The sequence below is a fragment of the Aedes albopictus genome, chromosome 3 (assembly GCF_035046485.1).
Source record: "Aedes albopictus strain Foshan chromosome 3, AalbF5, whole genome shotgun sequence".
NCBI lineage: Eukaryota > Metazoa > Arthropoda > Insecta > Diptera > Culicidae > Aedes > Aedes albopictus.
In genome coordinates this window covers 229,279,006-229,300,010 of record NC_085138.1, presented here as the reverse complement: position 1 = coordinate 229,300,010, position 21,005 = coordinate 229,279,006, and the positions used below count along the sequence as shown (strand labels likewise).

At 38.8% G+C, this 21,005-nt stretch overlaps 1 protein-coding gene across 1 annotated transcript; it reads right to left on the bottom strand.

Annotated features, from left to right (window-relative positions):
• Positions 1 to 1,850: 1,850 nt before the first annotated feature.
• On the bottom strand, positions 1,851 to 19,297 carry LOC109405767 (trypsin-7-like). Its single transcript, XM_062857820.1, has 4 exons — positions 19,220 to 19,297; positions 8,279 to 8,466; positions 2,082 to 2,478; positions 1,851 to 2,025 (listed from the first exon to the last, which is right to left on the bottom strand). The coding sequence occupies exons 1-4, from the start codon at positions 19,295 to 19,297 to the stop codon at positions 1,879 to 1,881; spliced, it is 810 nt and encodes a 269-aa protein (XP_062713804.1). The 3' UTR covers positions 1,851 to 1,878.
• Positions 19,298 to 21,005: the final 1,708 nt, after the last annotated feature.

Genomic DNA, 21,005 nt, shown 5'->3' with positions numbered 1-21,005 from the left:
AAACACTAAGTTGAAGCGAGGCAGGCTAAGTCCAAGTGGGGACGTAGAGCAAAGAAGAAGAAGAAGACGTAAAGCACATATATTGACATGCATTACTCTATATGTACATATAAACTATTAGGGTTGAATTAAAGTGAGATGTGGCGTCAGTTGCTGAATTACGATTATGCTGTTATATACAACAATATTAGTTCCATCTCCCACGTTTATTTAACAGTAGCTGTTTATATTGGGCAAATTATGTCCATATATGCATGCGTTTTATGGAGAATACGCGCAATCGTACAGCTTCAACAAAATGTTCACTTGGGAAGAAATAAACTTGTCTATGAATCGCATTAGGATTGCAATTTAGTAATCAAGTAAATTCATTTCAATTTTTTTTCAACTTCTGCTTTAGAGCAATGTAATCCGGCTTAAGGATGGTACTAGGGATGGTATGTCATCTGGCTTGGCTTGTTGTTGCAAGGGCAATTTTACGTACTGATTGAAACATTGGCAAAAAATATAATATTAATGGAGAACCCTCCTTCAATTGTTACATCGTCTAATGTTCATCATATTTGGAGAATATGTTTCCCGTCCATGCCAGTTTTCGTACACCATTCGCTTTGTATATGCAAATGCTACAAACAGAGCTCGGCTTATAAACTGCTTTTCAAACTTCACAATACAGCAGGTTGTTCATGCCCTTGCAGTTTCACTAGGGCCAAAATGCTTGCGGTTGAACGCTTTGTAGTACATTCATAGCATAAGCGACAGGGGTTTTTCGTCGAAAAAGGAAGGCAGGAGAAACAAAACTCGCCAAACCTCGTCGCTAGACGGGCAATTTTATACTTACCTATCGCTCGATTTTTTTTTTGTCTACTCAACGAAGCGCAGGATGGAAACAGTTGAGCAAAGCGGCAAAAGCCCGCCATCGACCGAGGTAACCACGCTTGAAAGTGTGATGAAAGGCGTTATAGCAACTTGAAGCGGGCAAAAAGTGCCGGATAAGTACCCAGCCCGCACCCTTTGAACCGGTTCAGCAGACGTCTGCAGCTGCAGTGTTCTACATCACATTATGATTAAGCTATAGGTATAGAGGACTACGTGCCAGTTCTGTGGTTTCAGTTTGGAGCTGCTGCAGTAAAGCCAGACCCAACGAACGGATTTTATTCCTTCAGCGAAGTGTGAATGATGTGACCGCAACTGAACGGAAGCAACTTGTGAGAGTTGTAGCCAAGCACAAAGGCAGACGAACGACTGTGAATTGTAATTGCAATTTTAAGCCGATTGCAGTGGTTCCGGTGCTGTTGATGTGAAAATCGTGAAAATTAAGCCGAAGCTTATCATTAGGCTCATGGTTTTCGTTACATTTGAAACGTTTTTCTATGGCGTTATCCTTTTGCTCCTCTTCAAAACATTAGCTATCTTTATATCAGGCTGATACAAATTTCGATTTTCTCTTATGTCAACCCCCCCCCCCCCCCCCCATTTTTTTTTTTCGGAATTCAATATTTTAAGGGGGGACACAAATAAATTATTTAAAAATTTTCAAGTGAATTTAGAATCGTCGAGAATTTTTTAACAAATCCGATTAGTTTTTCGATTTTGCCTAATTGTTTTAGAAAATTTTTCATCAAACACATTTATTATTTATCCTTCCCCACCCCTTCAACGAGCAAAGTGACAAAAGAAGAAAATGAGATTTGTTCCGGCCTAATTGCTGATGACTTTTGAAAATTATTCTCGTCAGAAAAGTATCATATTTCGCGAAGAAATTGTTTATTGCGCAGAGGCCACTTTATATTCTATTTTTAAAGTTTCGAAAAAAACATTCAACTCGTACCTGTTGATAAATTCAATTTATTAATAATTAAGTCAACATTTCTTCACCTACACTCCTGTTTTACTTCGTATCCAACTCCGAACCGGTGTGATATAACTGTATACCCCATAAAAGCCTTTCTCAGCACATCCTTCTGCCCAGGATGTTATACCTGTCAGAATCCCTCTGCATATGAATGGTCCACCAGAGTCACCCTGGAGAAAAAAAAGTATACTTTTAACAAATGGCTTGACTCGTGATTCGTACAAACCTCACAAGCATCCTTCTCCCCCGAGCTATATCCTGCACACAGCATCCGCGGTGTAATTGTGTCCACCGAACGGTACGCCAACCGACATATGCTCTGTTTTACAATTGGCACCGAAATCGACAACAATCTCCTGCTATCGTCCGAGTGACTGGTTTTGCCCCAACCCATCACCTGACACAGCTGACCCGGTGGGAACCGTTTGGGGCCCTTTTTGAGATGCGCTACGACAGCTCTTTCGAATGATTTCTTCAATCGAATCAGTCCATAGTCATAATCTTTACTGTATTCGGGATTGAATTTCGCATGTTTGATAATTTCTGCTACTCGGAGCAATACTCCTCCACTGTCGTGGAACGATGACTCCGCTCGGATAACCAATCCTTTCGCTGTTTCATCCCTGAAAATTAATGGGTACTAGTTAACAAAGTTAATCTCTTACAATGATAATCAGGTATAAACAATAACTACATTTTGCAAGTGATATCACTCTATATAGAGTGAGTTACTAAATTATTTGGAACGTATCTAAATTGATATGCATTGAAGCTATCCAAACAAAATGAATGATACTTACTGCATAGACATTGAACCACACATATTTGTTGAAATTAACATACTAAAACTTAACGTAAAGTTGCCTCATTTTTTGAAGTGTGATGAAATGTGTTAACTTGTCATAACATTTTTGTATACAAAAATTGATAAATACGTTAAGTTAAAGACATCAAACGTAAATTTAGTTAATTATCTTTGAAATGAGCCAAAAAGAATTAAAATTGAACTATACATGACGAAGATACCACCAAATCACTTTTCCATGTTTTACGAAAGTGACCCCAAACTTTTGGTCGATGACATGAAGAGTTAATTTCCTTAAAAACTTTTTTTCTAGATTTTTTAGCTAAGTTCTGTAAAAAGCAGTTGAAAGCTAATAGAAAATGGGTTATATTACCGCTCTCATCTTAAAATTTGGTCGACCCAATTTCCAGCGACACTGCCGTAAGTTTATATTCATTTTTTAGAAAATTTGGCAACTTTGGTTTAAGTTTACATACAAAATATTATGAAAAAGTTTCTTTTAAATCATGTTCAAAGTTTCTTTGACTTATTATCTTTTGAATGAAACCTAGGGCTTTGAAATCGGACGAAAATTGGCGGGGGCCTGAAAAAATTACATGTTTTTGAGGGGATGAACCCAAACTTTTGACAAGAGTGTATGTAAATGGACCACAATACCAAAAGAGCTGAACCATGATATCCTAGTTACGCTTCAAGATAACAATGTTGCAACTCTCAATGATGCATTCTACCGTGACGTTACAACGTTTCGACGCATTCATGGTCAGATTTTCCTCTATAAGTAACTCATACAATAAGTGTAAACCTCACATTCACGATTTCCTTGTTTTCAGATCCAGATTCCTTCTAGAATTTCCAATGGATTTGATCTATTGAACAATAATCAATAATCTTTAGAATGTAATCAAGTACTAACAGTTAATTTGCTATTAGACGCGCAATTCCTTCACTGAACGACACTTTTAACATAGCATAGCATAGCATAGCCGACCGTACACATCCTGGGGTGGCTGTCGATAGAGACATTAAATGCGCCGGAAAAGTAGCCTGGGACTTGACAAACCTTTCATTGAACGACCTCTATGTTCGACACCTGGTCAGGTCCTTACGATCTACTCAGAATATTGCGTTGCGTTGCGTGGTGACGGAGTAATTCGTAGATTGCCTACTGAAAGTTGTCATGTAAAACTTTAATACTCTTATTCTCTTATAATTGCTTATGGAATGCTATAGGATCGATTTCCGCTGATGATGTGCCTTCGAATTTCACGACTCACGTTATTGTCAGCCGTCAGTAAGGATCCGAGGTAGACGAATTCCTCTACCACCACGAAGGTATCCCCGTCTATCGTAACATTACTACCCAGCCGGATCCGGTCGTGTTCGTTTCCGCATACCAGCATATACTTTGTTTTTGAGGCATTCACCACCAGTTCGACCTTTGCTGCTTCGCATTTCAGGCGGGTGCACAGCTCTGCCATCGTTCCAAATGTTCTGGCGATAATGTCCATGTCGTCCGCAAAGCACAAAAATCATTCCCCGGCTGTTGAGCCCGGCTCGACGCATCACACCAGAGCAATATTGGAGAGTAGGCATGAGAGTCCATCACCTTGTCGCAGTCTCCGGCGAGATTCGAATGAACTGGATAGTTCACTCTAGTTGCACACCGTCCATCGTTGCTTTAATCAGTCTAGTCAGCTTCCCAGGAAAGCCGTTTTCGTCCATGATTTTCAATAGCTCTGCGCGGTCGTATGCCACTTCGAAGTCGATGAACAGGTGATGCGTTGGGACCTGGTATTCACGGCATTTCCTGAGGATTTGCCGTACGGTGAAGATCTGATCCGTTGTCGACCGGCCGTCGATTAAGCCAGCTTGATAACTTCCCACGAACACGTATGCTGAGCGACATCCGGTTGGTTTTAGCCGCTCTAGGTTGTACCGTGGCGGTCATCGTTACCGTACATTGTTGATGACAGGAAGTTTTGGGCGCAGTTTAACCATCACCAGATAATAATTGGAGTCGATATTCGCCACGATGGTCCTGACGTCGATAATGTCGGAGTAGTGCCGTCCGTCAGTCAGAACGTGGTCGATTTGAAATTCCTCACGTTCGAGATGCGCGTAAAATGCGTCCTTGTCATCATCAGTGTGGGATCTGCACGTTTATTATGCTGAAGTTAAAGAATGAGTATCAAGGGCCTGTACATTCTTTCGTCGATCGGTCACCAACCGATCACGCGCCTCTGCATATCACCCATCACGATGAAAGCTGTTACCAGTTCGCGTGTGTTGTCGCAGCTTTGGTAGATGGTATGATTACCTCTAAACGTTCGCACCATGGATCTTGTCCAACACACCTCCTGCAGCGCTACGACGATGCCGAACCCGCGGTCCTTCAGTAGATCGGCGAGTATGCGGATTCTCCCAATGAAGTTGAGAGATCGGCAGTTCCACGTTCCGAGTTTCCATATCGCAAGTCCTTTTTGTTCGCGGGGGTCGTTGCCGTTGGTCTCGGTTCGTATTATTCTGTTGCTGATTTTCCGTTACAATGGGTTTTACGGCTGGCTCGTAGGGCCTGACACCAACCTCCTACTTTCCGGAGGACCATAGTACACAGTTTGGCTTAGAGTCCTTCCCTGGCACTCGGACGTTGATCAGCCGCCCCTAACATGGGGATCAAACGCTGTTGTAAGCCGCTCCTCCTGAAGAACAGACGCTCAGGTTTACAGAAGCAAACCACCCCCTTGTAAGCCTACGACCAAAGTTCCCACCGGGGTTAGTTACCCGCTCTCCCCTAAGGTTGCTCGTAGTTGCCGGCCGGTACCACGCGGAGGTAGGGATAGCAGTTGATGTGCAGAGGCTTGTGGATTACAATGGGATCATTATTGCGCAGCATACCCAGCCTTTACCGTGCCAACTCTATTATCTCAAGATCTTTCTAAATTGTAAAGTTGTTGTCTCTGAGGGAGTTGTTTGATAAGACATGTGTGTATTGATCTGTAAATCTACCAATCTACAATGGAAAACCTATAACTTTTGTACCTCAGAATCCTGATAAATCCAAAAATTGCAGCATTCAGCAAATGCATTCCTGATATAATATTTAAAAACAAATGTATGCTCACTAGCGTTGCCTATTGGATGAGTACTTAATCAAGCGAATCGGAACTATAAGTCATGACCTAAAAAACTCACTTATGTACAGTGTCGGACAAAACAATAAGATCACCGGTTCTATTTCATACAAAATGGCCAAGTTTGACGGTATGGTACTCGGTTTCTAGTAAACCAATTTGGCTAAAATTTTGACAGCCGACTTAGAATTACTGGAATTTTGATTTGTATCAAATTGATTGAGTTCTGTTCACTCCTTCCAAAGTTAAAGATATACGGTGCGACAAAATTCTAACACCAGATTTTCATGATGGTTATTTATTGTCGAATCAATAACAATGTCCTCAAATTTAAACGGCATCCTTAATTTTAGAAAAATGGCTGGTGGTCTTATTGTTTTGTCCGACACTTGTATGTCATCTAGTGGCAAAGTACCAAATCAAACAAACTATTGATTGTAAGTTCATATACTATTCTACCAAACAACTTTTCCAAAAACAACAGCTCTCAAGGTAACAGCATTATAACATTGGCCATGAGCTATCACAATTTTTCAAACAGCATCCGAAATTTTCGCATTTCGAAACACTTGCTTGGAAATCTCATATGGTACATGTATGTAGTAGGATTCATATATGTAGGGAAGTGAAACCATCTCGGCAGGCAGGCCTGGATTTAAGGGGGGGGCAAAGGGGGCAAGTGCCCCGGGCCCCCCGATCAGAGGGGCCCCCCAAGAATCCTGAAGCACTATATATTTTCTTCATCAAAACATAAAATGCCCTACAAGAGACGATTGTATTTTATACATGTCCTAGTGTAGTTATAATTGAGTTCTTTAACGGTATCCAGATTATTTCATATCTGAATTTTCACTTGAAAATCCAAAGTTTCATAATTTTTTATATCTTCACATCAAAAACCTTAGTTTCGTATTTTTTTGGTGCCAAAATATGTTGCTCTTTCGATTAAGTTAAAAAAACACATTATTTGAATTGCTAAGCAATTCAACCGTAGAATTGAAGTGTATTTCCCAGAATGACTTATTTGAGGGATCGGTTTTAATGCTTGGTTGCAGCAAACGCATATCTAGATAGGTATAACAGTATTCAATAATCAGGTAAAATGAAGTACGCGAGTCTACGCGAGTTTCTATAAAACCCCATGGAGTTCTTGTTGAATTCAATTGAAAAACTGTTTTAAGACTTAACATTACAACAAAAAAGCATCTCTATCAAATAACTGCTTAGTACCCATCTGCATTAGTTCGTTGAGGACAGATGTTATCAAGGGAAAGAGTAAATAACGATTCCTGGAGAAGTTCAAGAAATTTTGGGCAGTTTTGGAAACCTAGTTTTTAAAAACATCTCAGAACAATGTTTTTACAGTGTTATTGCTACAGTTACCCCCTACAATCCTGACTTTGTTCACTCGTAGAATTTTGCAGTTCGAACTGAACGCTAATTTGTAAAATTGTCATAATTCTTTTAAATTCGGATGAAAGTTTAACATATATCTACGATCTGAATAAGATTACATTTACACATTACACTGTAAACCTGTATGCGGAATCTTGACATTTTAGCATTAATGTTAGAATGCTTGTTCGTAACATGTTTTTCATTTGTTAGAATCATCGGTCGATATTTTGGAGAATTGCAACTGAAGGTTTTCAATATTTCATCATAAAAAAATGAAAAATAAATGAAACATTCATCATTCGAATGAACAAAACAGTTGAGTGACATAGTTTCTTCCTAAACCACAAAAATCAGCAAAAAAAACTAATAATAAACAATATTGAAAAGAAAAAGTTAATGTACGGTATACATATTCAAAATCTTGTTTTTGGGGGCCCACTTCATACGGTTTGCCCCGGGCCCCCGAAGCCTAAATCCGGCACTGTCGGCAGGGGTCCTATTTTGGGCACTTTTCTGCTATAACTCAGCCAATTCTGAACGAATTGACACAATTTTTGGTACGGTTGATTTATCTAATAAGCACTCAAACTTTGCCTAAAAGTACTGCGCTAGATATTTTAAAACTTAGTTCATGACAGAAAGTAATGCAAAGTATTGTTTGCCGTGGGGTGAGATGCCATTTAACATGGATAAAATAAATAGCCATCAACGAACATGCGCCTCCATGTGTTTCTCAACCTGCTGATAAAAAAAAATCACCAAAAACCCTAATGACTAAGCAAGAAAAACCGGGAGTTGTCCATTTGCATTGGGAAATTAAAAAAATGATCACATAGGGTCATGTGCCAGGCTTCTAGAATTTCTTATGTAAGCATATTTTGGCATCGTTTACTAATGATTCTCCGATCTTGTCACTTTCGGGAATTATATTTTGTGTAGGGCCCTTAAAACTCACCAATGAATTTTAAACCATGATCCTCTAAATTAAGGACATTTGATTCCGTATGAGTATAAAATAATGTTTAATATTTCCAGTGCACTGCCTATTCTCCGGGTTATAATTATACAGTGATAACAGTTACCTACTGTAGACAATGAGCTGCTGTTAGAATCCAATTTTGACTGATGAAAGCTCCACCGCAAATATGCTTCTTTTGGCCTCCAGAGTTTCGCTGTACGGACACTAGATACGGGAACTGTGTGATGGCTGCATTCGTTCCATTGATAATGCGATACGTACCTGCCTGATATCGTTGTTCGCTGATTTGGACATGCTAAACTTTTCGATGCGTTTTACGTACACCAATTATTATACAACAGCAACATTAGAAGGGTTCCGTTTAGATAAGCTATTGATTGCAGGATTTATACCTACATACAGGAGCCAGAGGATTATGCACGACGTCAAAAGTTCGCAGTTGAAACGAAATCTACCACCCATTGAATTCGAAGACTAGTGAAAATATGAAGTATATTCGTATCATATAAGCAATGTATTGATGTAAAACTGATAGAGCCCTCAATCAATAAATGTGATAGTGCACGGATAACAACAAGCTTACGGAAAATCCCTATAGGGGCATTATAATGTCCGCCAATGTCCCGGAACGTCCTGAGACACTCTACTGCGACACGAATGAATCATTTTGATGTACAACATTTGGGTACGCACCATCAAGGCAGCATCCATTTATTACGTAAGGTTAAAAATGACAAAATCAACCGCGTTCGCTATTGTCTCGTGTGAAAACGAAACTAATAGGCGCGTGGATGTTTCGTTTTTAGTTTTGTGTTGTTCCTTATTGTACTTGCGAGTGCCGGAAAATAGTGTAACATCATCGTAGGTATCGTTTTTAGCGCTAGGTCGATCGGAGCTCGAATGAATGATTGATGATCGGTGAGCTTGTTCCTTGTTTTTCGCAGTACCTATATGTGTCTATCAGTTTAAAATCATGCTTCATATGTTTACTCAACAAGAACTGAAAAGTTCGCCACTTTAATGTCGGCCCATTTTTTCATAAATTATGGTTTATTTTAATTAAATTCTCCTGTATTTTCGTACAGTCCGCCACCTTACAGTGCTGGTCATACTGAATTGAAACGTAATTATGCGTCAGTATTTCTTCTTAAGGACAAGGTATTTGGAGTACATTGCTCAAAATTTGTAGAGCACCGTTTTTTAGAACCGTTGAACGGATTTGGATTAAAATGCATCACGCTGTTGACAACCACTGAACAATTAGCGTGATGCATTTCCATCCAAATCTGTTCAACGGTTCTAAAAAACGGTGCTTTAGAAATTTTTAGCTATGTACTCCAAATACCTTGTCCTTAAGTTTAAGCGGCTCGTCACTGTTAGTGTCCCGAGCAACACACTTGGGCGTTAATAAGTTCCTATAATTATTTTACAACAATATTGAAAGTTTTAAACGGCATAACAATCGTCTTAATAATGACTAAATTACAACGAAAAAAGCGCAAGAGGCGGAGCTTCTAGAATTTCTTATGTAAGCATATTTTGGCATCGTTTACTAATGATTCTCCGATCTTGTCACTTTCGGGAATTATATTTTGTGTAGGGCCCTTAAAACTCACCAATGAATTTTAAACCATGATCCTCTAAATTAAGGACATTTGATTCCGTATGAGTATAAAATAATGTTTAATATTTCCAGTGCACTGCCTATTCTCCGGGTTATAATTATACAGTGATAACAGTTACCTACTGTAGACAATGAGCTGCTGTTAGAATCCAATTTTGACTGATGAAAGCTCCACCGCAAATATGCTTCTTTTGGCCTCCAGAGTTTCGCTGTACGGACACTAGATACGGGAACTGTGTGATGGCTGCATTCGTTCCATTGATAATGCGATACGTACCTGCCTGATATCGTTGTTCGCTGATTTGGACATGCTAAACTTTTCGATGCGTTTTACGTACACCAATTATTATACAACAGCAACATTAGAAGGGTTCCGTTTAGATAAGCTATTGATTGCAGGATTTATACCTACATACAGGAGCCAGAGGATTATGCACGACGTCAAAAGTTCGCAGTTGAAACGAAATCTACCACCCATTGAATTCGAAGACTAGTGAAAATAAAGCCAAACTGAACGAACGAAGCGCTGGAATACAATAGGAGCACTGAACTCCCATATTCTAGATTTGAACATTTCGTTCGTCTAATGTTTCACACGTAAGCTTGGTTCAGTGGGGTTGAATGATATTTTCCTAGGTCGGCTCCATTCAATGACTGCTATGAATTACCACTAATGACCATAGTAGGTAGTTCTTCAATTCAATTCTCGCACAAATATACGATTATTGTGTTCAAAATCACGCCCTTCAAAGCAATAGCGGAATGTGGTGTCCTCTAATGTTGGGCATAGAAACATAGAAGTATATTCGTATCATATAAGCAATGTATTGATGTAAAACTGATAGAGCCCTCAATCAATAAATGTGATAGTGCACGGATAACAACAAGCTTACGGAAAATCCCTATAGGGGCATTATAATGTCCGCCAATGTCCCGGAACGTCCTGAGACACTCTACTGCGACACGAATGAATCATTTTGATGTACAACATTTGGGTACGCACCATCAAGGCAGCATCCATTTATTACGTAAGGTTAAAAATGACAAAATCAACCGCGTTCGCTATTGTCTCGTGTGAAAACGAAACTAATAGGCGCGTGGATGTTTCGTTTTTAGTTTTGTGTTGTTCCTTATTGTACTTGCGAGTGCCGGAAAATAGTGTAACATCATCGTAGGTATCGTTTTTAGCGCTAGGTCGATCGGAGCTCGAATGAATGATTGATGATCGGTGAGCTTGTTCCTTGTTTTTCGCAGTACCTATATGTGTCTATCAGTTTAAAATCATGCTTCATATGTTTACTCAACAAGAACTGAAAAGTTCGCCACTTTAATGTCGGCCCATTTTTTCATAAATTATGGTTTATTTTAATTAAATTCTCCTGTATTTTCGTACAGTCCGCCACCTTACAGTGCTGGTCATACTGAATTGAAACGTAATTATGCGTCAGTATTTCTTCTTAAGGACAAGGTATTTGGAGTACATTGCTCAAAATTTGTAGAGCACCGTTTTTTAGAACCGTTGAACGGATTTGGATTAAAATGCATCACGCTGTTGACAACCACTGAACAATTAGCGTGATGCATTTCCATCCAAATCTGTTCAACGGTTCTAAAAAACGGTGCTTTAGAAATTTTTAGCTATGTACTCCAAATACCTTGTCCTTAAGTTTAAGCGGCTCGTCACTGTTAGTGTCCCGAGCAACACACTTGGGCGTTAATAAGTTCCTATAATTATTTTACAACAATATTGAAAGTTTTAAACGGCATAACAATCGTCTTAATAATGACTAAATTACAACGAAAAAAGCGCAAGAGGCGGAGTCAATATGAAACATCTATTCGTGTTATGAACTGTTTCAATATGCAATCAATTTATAACTAAGATACAACTAACAATTGGTTCACAAATTGTGACCGATTCGATGACTAACCAGCTAGTCATCGCATTCGTCATAGCAAGTGACTATGCGTCAGTAGCTTTGTTTCAGTACTTTATATTTATGTCCCCAAATATATCGAAATTCGGGCTTAAACAGAACTTCAATTGGAATGCGGCTTCTGATTTACTGTGGAAGTTCAGAGCGTTAATGATTAATCATAAATTTAATCATGATTAATGATTAATGATTAAGATCAATCAAAATCATTAATCATAATCACAAAAAAATCTCATTTAATCATTAATCATTAATCTTAATCACACCGTTTTTACAATCTAATCATTAATCAGTAATCATAATCATAAGAGAAAATATTAATCAATCATTAATCATTCATCACCAAAAATGATTCATCATATAAAATATATGATCCAATTTAAATTGGTTAAAATGCTGTTCTCAATAAAATAATTTATGATACTTTTTTCAACAATCTGCTGGACAGAGTTACCTTTTACTTTTAAACTTCAAAAACATATTAATTTACATGTTTCAATTTTTTGTGATTGATTAATCATGATCAATCATGATTTTTAATCAATGAGCCATTTTTTATCATTAATCATAATCAATAATCACAGATAAAACCAATTTTAATCATTAATCATAATCAATAATCACCAAAATTGGAATTTTTTATCATCAATATTAATCGTGATTAAAATTTTTGTTAATCATGAACGCTCTGGGAAGTATGCATTCTGATTCCATATTTCCCACGCGCCTCCGTGTGTACATGACATGTTGCAAGTGCAAATCTAGCAAACTTGTGATGAAAATGTACACCATGTTGCTCTGATTGAGCACATTTTGGTTGCCTATTTAATGCTCTCATAGAAAGTTGAAAATGTAGCTTATGAAACAACAACCTATAAAATGCATACCTAGTTTCTTCCATAATTAAATCTGAATGTTATACAGTTTCTTAGCGATTTTGGCAACATGAGGTAAATTATATGTTGCTAAAAAGGGGTGATGCCGAAATCGACAAAAAAGATTTTTTTAATTTTATGCGTTTTTTTGGGTTAGGGTCTGGGGCCATTTGAGCAGGAGCACCTATTTTGGGCACTTGCTGCTATAACTCAGTCAATTTCAAAACAATTGACTTGAATCTACTGTGCATATCTGATCGTGTCTCAAAAATCAAGTCAATCGGTTCAAAATTGACCGAGTCATAGCAGCAAGTGCCTGAAATAGGTGCCTCTGCCCAAATGGTGTCAGGCCCTACATTATAAATGTGGACTGTTCGAAAGTTATAAATTTTGATACCCTTAAGAAAAGTTAGACTAAACATATTTATTTAAGGCATTTTATCGGCATTTTTTGTCAAAGGTCTACATAGCCTAGGGCTAAAAATCTCGTTAAAACAGATAAAAAAAAATGTTATGATTTTTAATCGGTTGTAACTGGGATTGGTTGAAACAAGCAGATATATCTCAGTTATAAATTCGTCCCGCTAGTTTCTACTATCGATGACGTTTGTTTTGATCTCGTCAGTTGTTATAAACATGTTTCAACTGAGTGTGGCATGACATGTTTTTAATATGTTTTAATATTGTTTCCCATATTTTTGCTTTCTGAACTCGACATTCATAATCAGATTATAACTATTTAATAACTCCCCAAGCAACACACATGTCATATAATAGTTACGGCAGCGCAAGTTTTGGTTGTATATAAGTAAATTCAACGTAATTTTAATATAATGTTAAAATGACGTCATAATAACATTTATACAACCAAAACTTGCGCTGTCGTAACTTTAATATGACATGCTTGGGTTTTTGTTTCATCAAAACTCAGTTGTAACTTGTTTGCAACGATGATTATTTCTGGTTAAGTTGCAGGTGCTACTTGGGTGTCAGCATAAAGCTTTGTTTCAATATATCGATTTCATGGCAAATAGTAATGCATATTGATTCACCAGTTCTCTCATTTGCGAGGTGACGCAAAATCTTTTTCATTCCATAGATTTCATTTAGAATTTTTATGATACCACCATTTTTGTGTATATTGTATGGTTGCATGGATCGCATCGCTTACCAAAGTTAATCCTTGATCTATGCAACTATCGATCCCTCCCTACTAACAAAACTCTTTTCCGTGACAACTGTGGAGGGTCCAGTAGTACATACAGGGGATGCCCAAAATGTTTGGGATAGGCAACTTTTTTTCTCCCACAAAAAAATTCAACATGCTGTAACTTTTCATAGAGTGCATCAAAAAATCTCAAATTTTGACTGTTTGTCAATCTATTATGTGTGCATCATTGGTACAAATTTGGGCTCGATTGATTAATTTTTCGCGAAGTTAGAACCGTTCGCGTAAAACACTATTTTTTAGACAACTCATTTTTGAGCTGTCATAACTCGGAAACCAGTGAACCAAATTGAATGATTTTTTTAACGTTTATCAACAATATATTTATACTCAATACGACGTTATAAAATGTAATATTTTCTCACGGCGAATTAAGTTATATCGGGTTGAAATTTCTATGTAAGTATCTATGTTTTAATAGTTTGTGAAGCATTTACATATTGTTAGTGTACGTTCAAAATTTCATTCAATTCGGTTTACTGGTTTCCGAGATATGACAGCTCAAAAATGCGTTATCTAAAAAAAGGTGTTTTACCCGAACGGTTCTAACTTTGTGAAATATTAATCAATCAAGCCCAAATTTGTTCCAATGATGCACATATAATAGGTTGACAAACAATCAAAATTTGAGATTTTTTGATGCGCTCTATGAAAAGTTATAGCATGCTGAACTTTTTTGTGAGAGAAAAAAAAGTTGTCTATCCCAAACATTTTGGCCATCCCCTGTACCACTTCTAACAGCAACGGTTGTCGAACTAACATTCCTTCCCATACCCGATTGATCGTAAGGACGTGGCCGGCGCCGTTATTGACCCAATAAAGTTTGAAATGGGGTCTCCAGTTAGTCTAGTGGTTAAGGCTATGGATCGCCAATCCGGAGACGGCGGGTTCGATTCCCGTTCCGGTCGGGCGGGAAAATATTCTCGACTCCTTGGGCATACTGTATCATTGTACTTGCCTTACAACATACAAATCTGTGCAATGGCAGGCAAAAAAAGCCCTTCTATTAATAACTGTGTAAGTGATTGTAAGAACACTAAGTTGAAGCGAGGCATTCCAAGTCCCAGTGCGGACGTAGAGTCAAAAAAAGAAGAAGAAGAGAAAGTTTGAGCTCTCGAAACGTGTACATTGAGGATTGTGGCAAATCCCAAGCTTATTGATTCACTGTGTAATTTCGCTAGCTCATGTCAATCACGTTCTAGCAACTACGAAGTGTACGGTTACCAATGCTCATGCTCATGCCCATGCTCTCATCGCAGATTTAATACCTTCCAAAGCGATGTTGAACAGTAGGCATGAGAGTCCATCATCTTGTGGCAGTCCTCTGCGAGATTCGAATGAACTGAATAGTCCACCCGAAATCATTACGCAGCTTTGCACACCATCCATCCTTGCTTTGTTCAGTCTGGTCAGCTTACCAAGAAGGCTTTTTTCGTCCATGATTTTCCATAGCTCTGTAATGTCAATATTGCCATTGCCGCAAGGTATTCGATGAACAGAAGACGTGTTAGGGCATGGTATAAACGACATTTCTGGAGGATTTACCGTACGGTTGAGATCTGTTCTCCGTAGTCCGTTGTCGACTGGCGTCGTAAAAGCCGGCTTAATGACTTCCAAATAAACCAATTCGTTATAGGTGGCAGATGATCTGGGATAGCACTAGGTGATGATCGACGAATGCCATTTCCCCGTAGGTGTTTTCCTCGAATATACCATTTTTTTTCTTTTGAAAAATTGATTAAATGTGCCATTCTTTTGTGCATTAGCTGACGCTTAGCATGCTGTTGTACAACACGCTCAGCGTGTCTTTCTGGGTCAGAATGACCCCATTGTACGATCTGGGGGGATCCACTCATTAGGCCGAAGTACGTTAGCATTAGCATTAAGTGAGTCGCACAAATTCGTAGGTGGTACAGACCGCTGTTATGAGGATTGCCTCCTTCCCGTCCGAACCAAAGCACAAAGATTTGGGATGAATCTCTGACTCTTAGACAATACTGACGCAATCCGCCAATGGTTGACAACTGTCCTGGCTACGTCCTTGCGACTGAGAAATGGGATCTCTCAGGCCTTGGTGTCACAGGAATTTGGGTGTTGTTAGTGGAAGGGTAATTTCCAAAAGATACGTTTGGTAAACGTTCAGGCGCACAAAATATTATTTGGTTGTGTTGAGACAGCTGCCTGCATTAATCATCTTGTTTATTTTTCCCTCTTATGCGCTGCAAAACTGGTTGCCGAAAATCTGGAATAGAAAACGGTATTAAATATTTCATTGAATAAGCTATTTGTGATACGCTTTCAACGGATACATACCATACGATAATTCCTGCATCATTTGAAAAACTGACATGAATCCTCCCGATACAAAATGTTCATTATCAGTAATTACTTAACACACAAACAGAAACACAGAAAAAAAATACATCATCTTGATCCTGGAATGTTCCTAATTGGACGATAACTAGAAGCTTCGGCAGGATTTTTGTCAGGCTTCAAAATTGGAACAACTTTAGCATTTTTCCATTTTTCAGGAAAATATGCTAACTGAAAACTTTTGTTAAATATAGGGTATGTGTTCCATCATTAATCTCACGCTCCCATATTCATCCTATTCGAAAACAAGCGATTACGACACCGATTGATTCCGTTCTTTTTGTTTTCATGGGTGCTCACTTCTAACAAAAAAATACAAAAATAAGAAACAAAACAAACAGCGCTTCAATCCATTGTTTTTCGTACGATGAAAATGGGAGCCACGTGCTTAAGAAGGGAACCAATACCCTAAAAATGATAAGCAACTTTCTGGAAGTTTTTTGATGAGAATATAGATAAATCCGTCATCACCCAGAGCTTTCATATTCTTAAACTTCTTTAAAATAGATCTCACTTCGTCCAAATCAGTGCCCAATGAATTGTCGAAAATGTTCTCATGATTGAGAATGTTTTCGAATTCGCGGGCAACCTGATGTTCTATTGGACTAGTGAGACCTATACTGAAATTATGTGCACTTTCAAACTGTTTGGCAAGTTTTTGTGCTTTTTCAGAATTATTTAATTTGTTTTGAAAATATTTTCTTCTTATTGTAAATCATATTAAAATTCAGATCGGTGGGCACTGAAACATAACCACTATGTTAAGCTCGTGAAATGCCGGCACCGCCGTGTTCTCAGAAAACACATATACTGAAATCTCGGCGTTTGTTAGCTGAATTTCGGCAAAACGTTTCCTGAACTTCAGCAAACAAGCAACACGACTGCTGATATCTCATCGAACAACCAGTTTGTTGAGTGCTCGGCGGTTCCATTCTCGATGAAAAGCAAAGAAAATTGCCGGGATTCGGCGAAAAAAGTGGGTAGTTTTCCAGATCGAGTTGAAAATTAACAATTACGTTAACAATTGTTTTTTTTTTCTTGTTTTTCTAAACGTGTATTTTTGATTTTATTGATTGATTGATTGATTGATTGATTGATTGATTAACCCGTAGGCTACAGGCTACAGGCTACTAGAAATTTTCAAACCACTGGTAAAGGTACAAAAATTGATGTTTTTCAATGAAATTTAGAGGTTTACTTCATTGTTAGTTGTAGTTTCAATTATGGTGGGAATCTAGAAAAATTATTTCGGTGGACGTCTGGGAAAAATTGGATGGAATTTGCATAACCTTCCTTTAAGTCTCAGTCTTAGTCGAACCACCTTTGAGTTCGGACGTGCGTAACAGCGCGCTTGTAAATATTTTTAAAACATAACTTATTATTTAATTTTTTGACCCCGGGTCCGTTCGCGCGCGAACCTGTGTTAGTGTTTTTTTTTTCCTCTCTACTTTTCGCCTCACGCGAATTGTCTTACCCATCGACGTCGCCGCCGTGTGTGACTTTTTTTATTTAACCCACCGCGTGTGCCATGAAGTGTGGAATTGTGAATTGTACGCAAAATGACAATCGCTTTCTGTGGCGTTGCCACGGTACCTGCAAGCGGGCATATCATGCTGCATGCATTGGTGTCCAACGGAACCATGAAGAGGTACTTAGCAAATTTATGCTGCCTCTATGTCATGACTGCCAGGAGCAGTTCCTCACGGAACTTGACTTAAAACATCTTTCTGTCTCCCTCCGGGGCATGACAGAAAATATAGGACACACGTTGGCTGCTAATCATCAACTGCAGGCCAACTTCAAAAGTCCCAGCTCCACGCATGACAATATACTCGAGCAAATTGAAACTATGTTCAAGGAAATAAAACAAAATATTTCCAGCGTCAGCAGCAGCAACAAAAAGTGTGCCACCGACTTAAAAACTACAATGGGTGCGCTCTTCGACACATCTTTCGCAGACAGCAGTATGGCGATAGAAAAGGCCGCTAAACTGGCAGCAACAGCAGCAGTAGAAACAAAAATAACAACAACAACAACAACCGCAACAACAGCAGCAGCATCAATAGCAGAATCAATTGACTGTTCGCTGCCTAAACTAATTAATGAGTTAAGGGACGACCTAGTGGATGCGAATTCCACTCTAGCATTCACCGTAAAGGCGCAAATGGAAGAAATGGCGAAGGCACTGTCTGCGCCAAAACCATGCAGCTCAGATCCGATTGCTATGAACTGCTTAACTGCGAACCAGTTCCCAGCTGGCGTATGCTTGGCAGCAAACGAATATGGAAACGCGATTGGTCAGAGTACGACGCTAAAATGCGCTCTCGCCGCCACCAGGAAAAAAATGAAGAAAAGGCGAGTCGAAGGCGTAAGCGACGCAGAACACTTCACAATGAATGCAACAGCAAACGTATTGGATCTGACAAACAGCTTCTAGCCAATGCCAAGGTTCAATTTTCTAAGCCACCCTCCAACACAGACCACCCCATCGCAGCCCTCTCCGTTCCCAAATTCATCGATTTCAAGAAGGGAGAAACCATTAATCCATACCGAGCCGAAACGCTTAGGCAGCCTACCGACACCGCGCCAACAGAAATACACCAAAGTGCATCATCATCACTGCACGAACAGCAACAGCAATGGCAACAAGCTCGAGCTGCGACGCCACCACCACAACAACAACAACAACAACAACAACAGCAACAATTCTCGGATACTTATTCAAAACGACGTATCAACATAGGATTTGCGTGTATTATACGTCGTTTTGAAAAAGTATCCGAGAATTGGACCCAATGCGTCCGCCAATAGTTCGACTTACTGAACAATCTGCAGCCGGTGACCAGCGCTTCTTGAAAGCACGACTCCGGGATCCCAAAATTATGGATCTTGTGCGCACATATCTATCATATTTACACGACCAACCACCTTCAGTATGTATTCGCGGAATCACCAAATCCAGTGCAGCTGTAATGCTAGCGGCCGAAGGCTTACCAGCGGACATTTTTCACCTGCGCGAGGTTTTCCTGAGCGTTCACGAAGAGCTCGGCATCCCACGGGACGACGTAATGGCAGACCTGCAGTCTCATCGAGCGTTCCTTTCTAGTGAACGCATTCAACGTCTTCAAAACGCAAGGGACGCGGCACATAAATTCTCTCAACCGATAAATTTTCAACGCCGCTGACAGACTTCGATGAAGTAGCTGCAATTGACGACGAAAATATTTCTAAGCAGAATAGTATTGTAAGTATGACTAATCTTCCAAATACTTCTCCGTCTTCACAACAGAATGCGACTGAAATTCTGATCTATTGTCAAAATTTCAATCGTATGAAAAGCCCAGCCAAAATGAAGGAAATTTATAAAAACATTTTAAGCTCTTCCTTTTCGGCTATTCTAGCAACTGAAACTAGCTGGGATGAAAGCGTACGAAGTGAAGAAGTTTTTGGAAGTGCATTTAACGTTTTCAGAGAAGACAGAAATTTTCTGGAGTCCCAAAAGAAGTCTGGTGGAGGAGTATTAATTGCAATTTCGAATAATTTCAATTCAGAAATTATTTCAGCACCTAAATGCAAAGACTTTGAGCATGTTTGGGTGAAATCTTGCATTTCTGGCAAAACTCACGTGTTTGCCTCCGTATACTTTCCCCCAGATCACGCTCATAAAACTACTTACGATACAGCTGAACAAATTTTATCGCAATTTCCTCCCGAGGTTAAAGTTCACATCTATGGTGACTTTAACCAACGCCAAGCAGACTTCATTCAGGACTCTGAAAATGAATGTATCTTACTCCCAGTCGTTGGAGACAATGAAACACTGCAGTTCATTTTTGACAAAACTGCTAATTTAGGCCTCAATCAAATAAATCATGTCAAAAACCAACAAAATTGTTATTTGGATTTCTTGTTCACTAATATTTACGAAGATTTTTGCGTGAGCGAATCATTGAACCCCTTGTGGAAAAATTAAGCTTTTCACACAGCAATCGAATTATCCATATTTATTCATGGACACCAAAATCCCAACGACTTTGAGTACGAAGAAGTCTTTGAATATCAAAAAGCTAACTATGTCAATATAAAGCGTAGACTAGACAATATAAACTGGCAATCAACACTACGGAATGAAGGAAATGTCGATAATGCTGTAAATCTTTTTTACAACATTATTTTCAAAATTATTCATGACAAAGTCCCTAAAAAGAAAAAAAGACGTAATGTCAATTTTAAATATCCCGTTTGGTATAATAAACAAATAAAAAATTTGAAAAATCGCAAACAGAAAGCGCATAAAACTCAAAATTTGGAAAAATATTTAGACATTCCTAATCAACTAAATTTTGCCATTGACACCGCATTTGAAGAGTACAATGCCAAAACTGAAAATGAAATAAAGTCTTGCCCTAAGAATTTCTTCAATTACGTAAAAACTAATCTTAAATCTGACAATTTTCCATCTTCTATGAATCTTGATGAACACGTAGGCAACAATCCAGACGAAATATGCAACCTATTTGCATCATTTTTCCAAGAAATTTACACCACCTTTTCAGATCATGACCGTGACCGAGACTTTTTTGAATATATCCCTGAATTTCCTGTGGATATAACTCACAATGAAGTGACGGCACACGAAATCTTGAACGCACTTAAAAATTTATATGCTTCTAAAGGTGCTGGACCCGACGTATTTTGACCCCAGTATTTTTGAAGAATCTAGCTATGGAGCTCACCACGCCACTATTTTGGCTATTTAAAAAATCTCTCGAAACAGGTATCTTCCCCAAATCATGG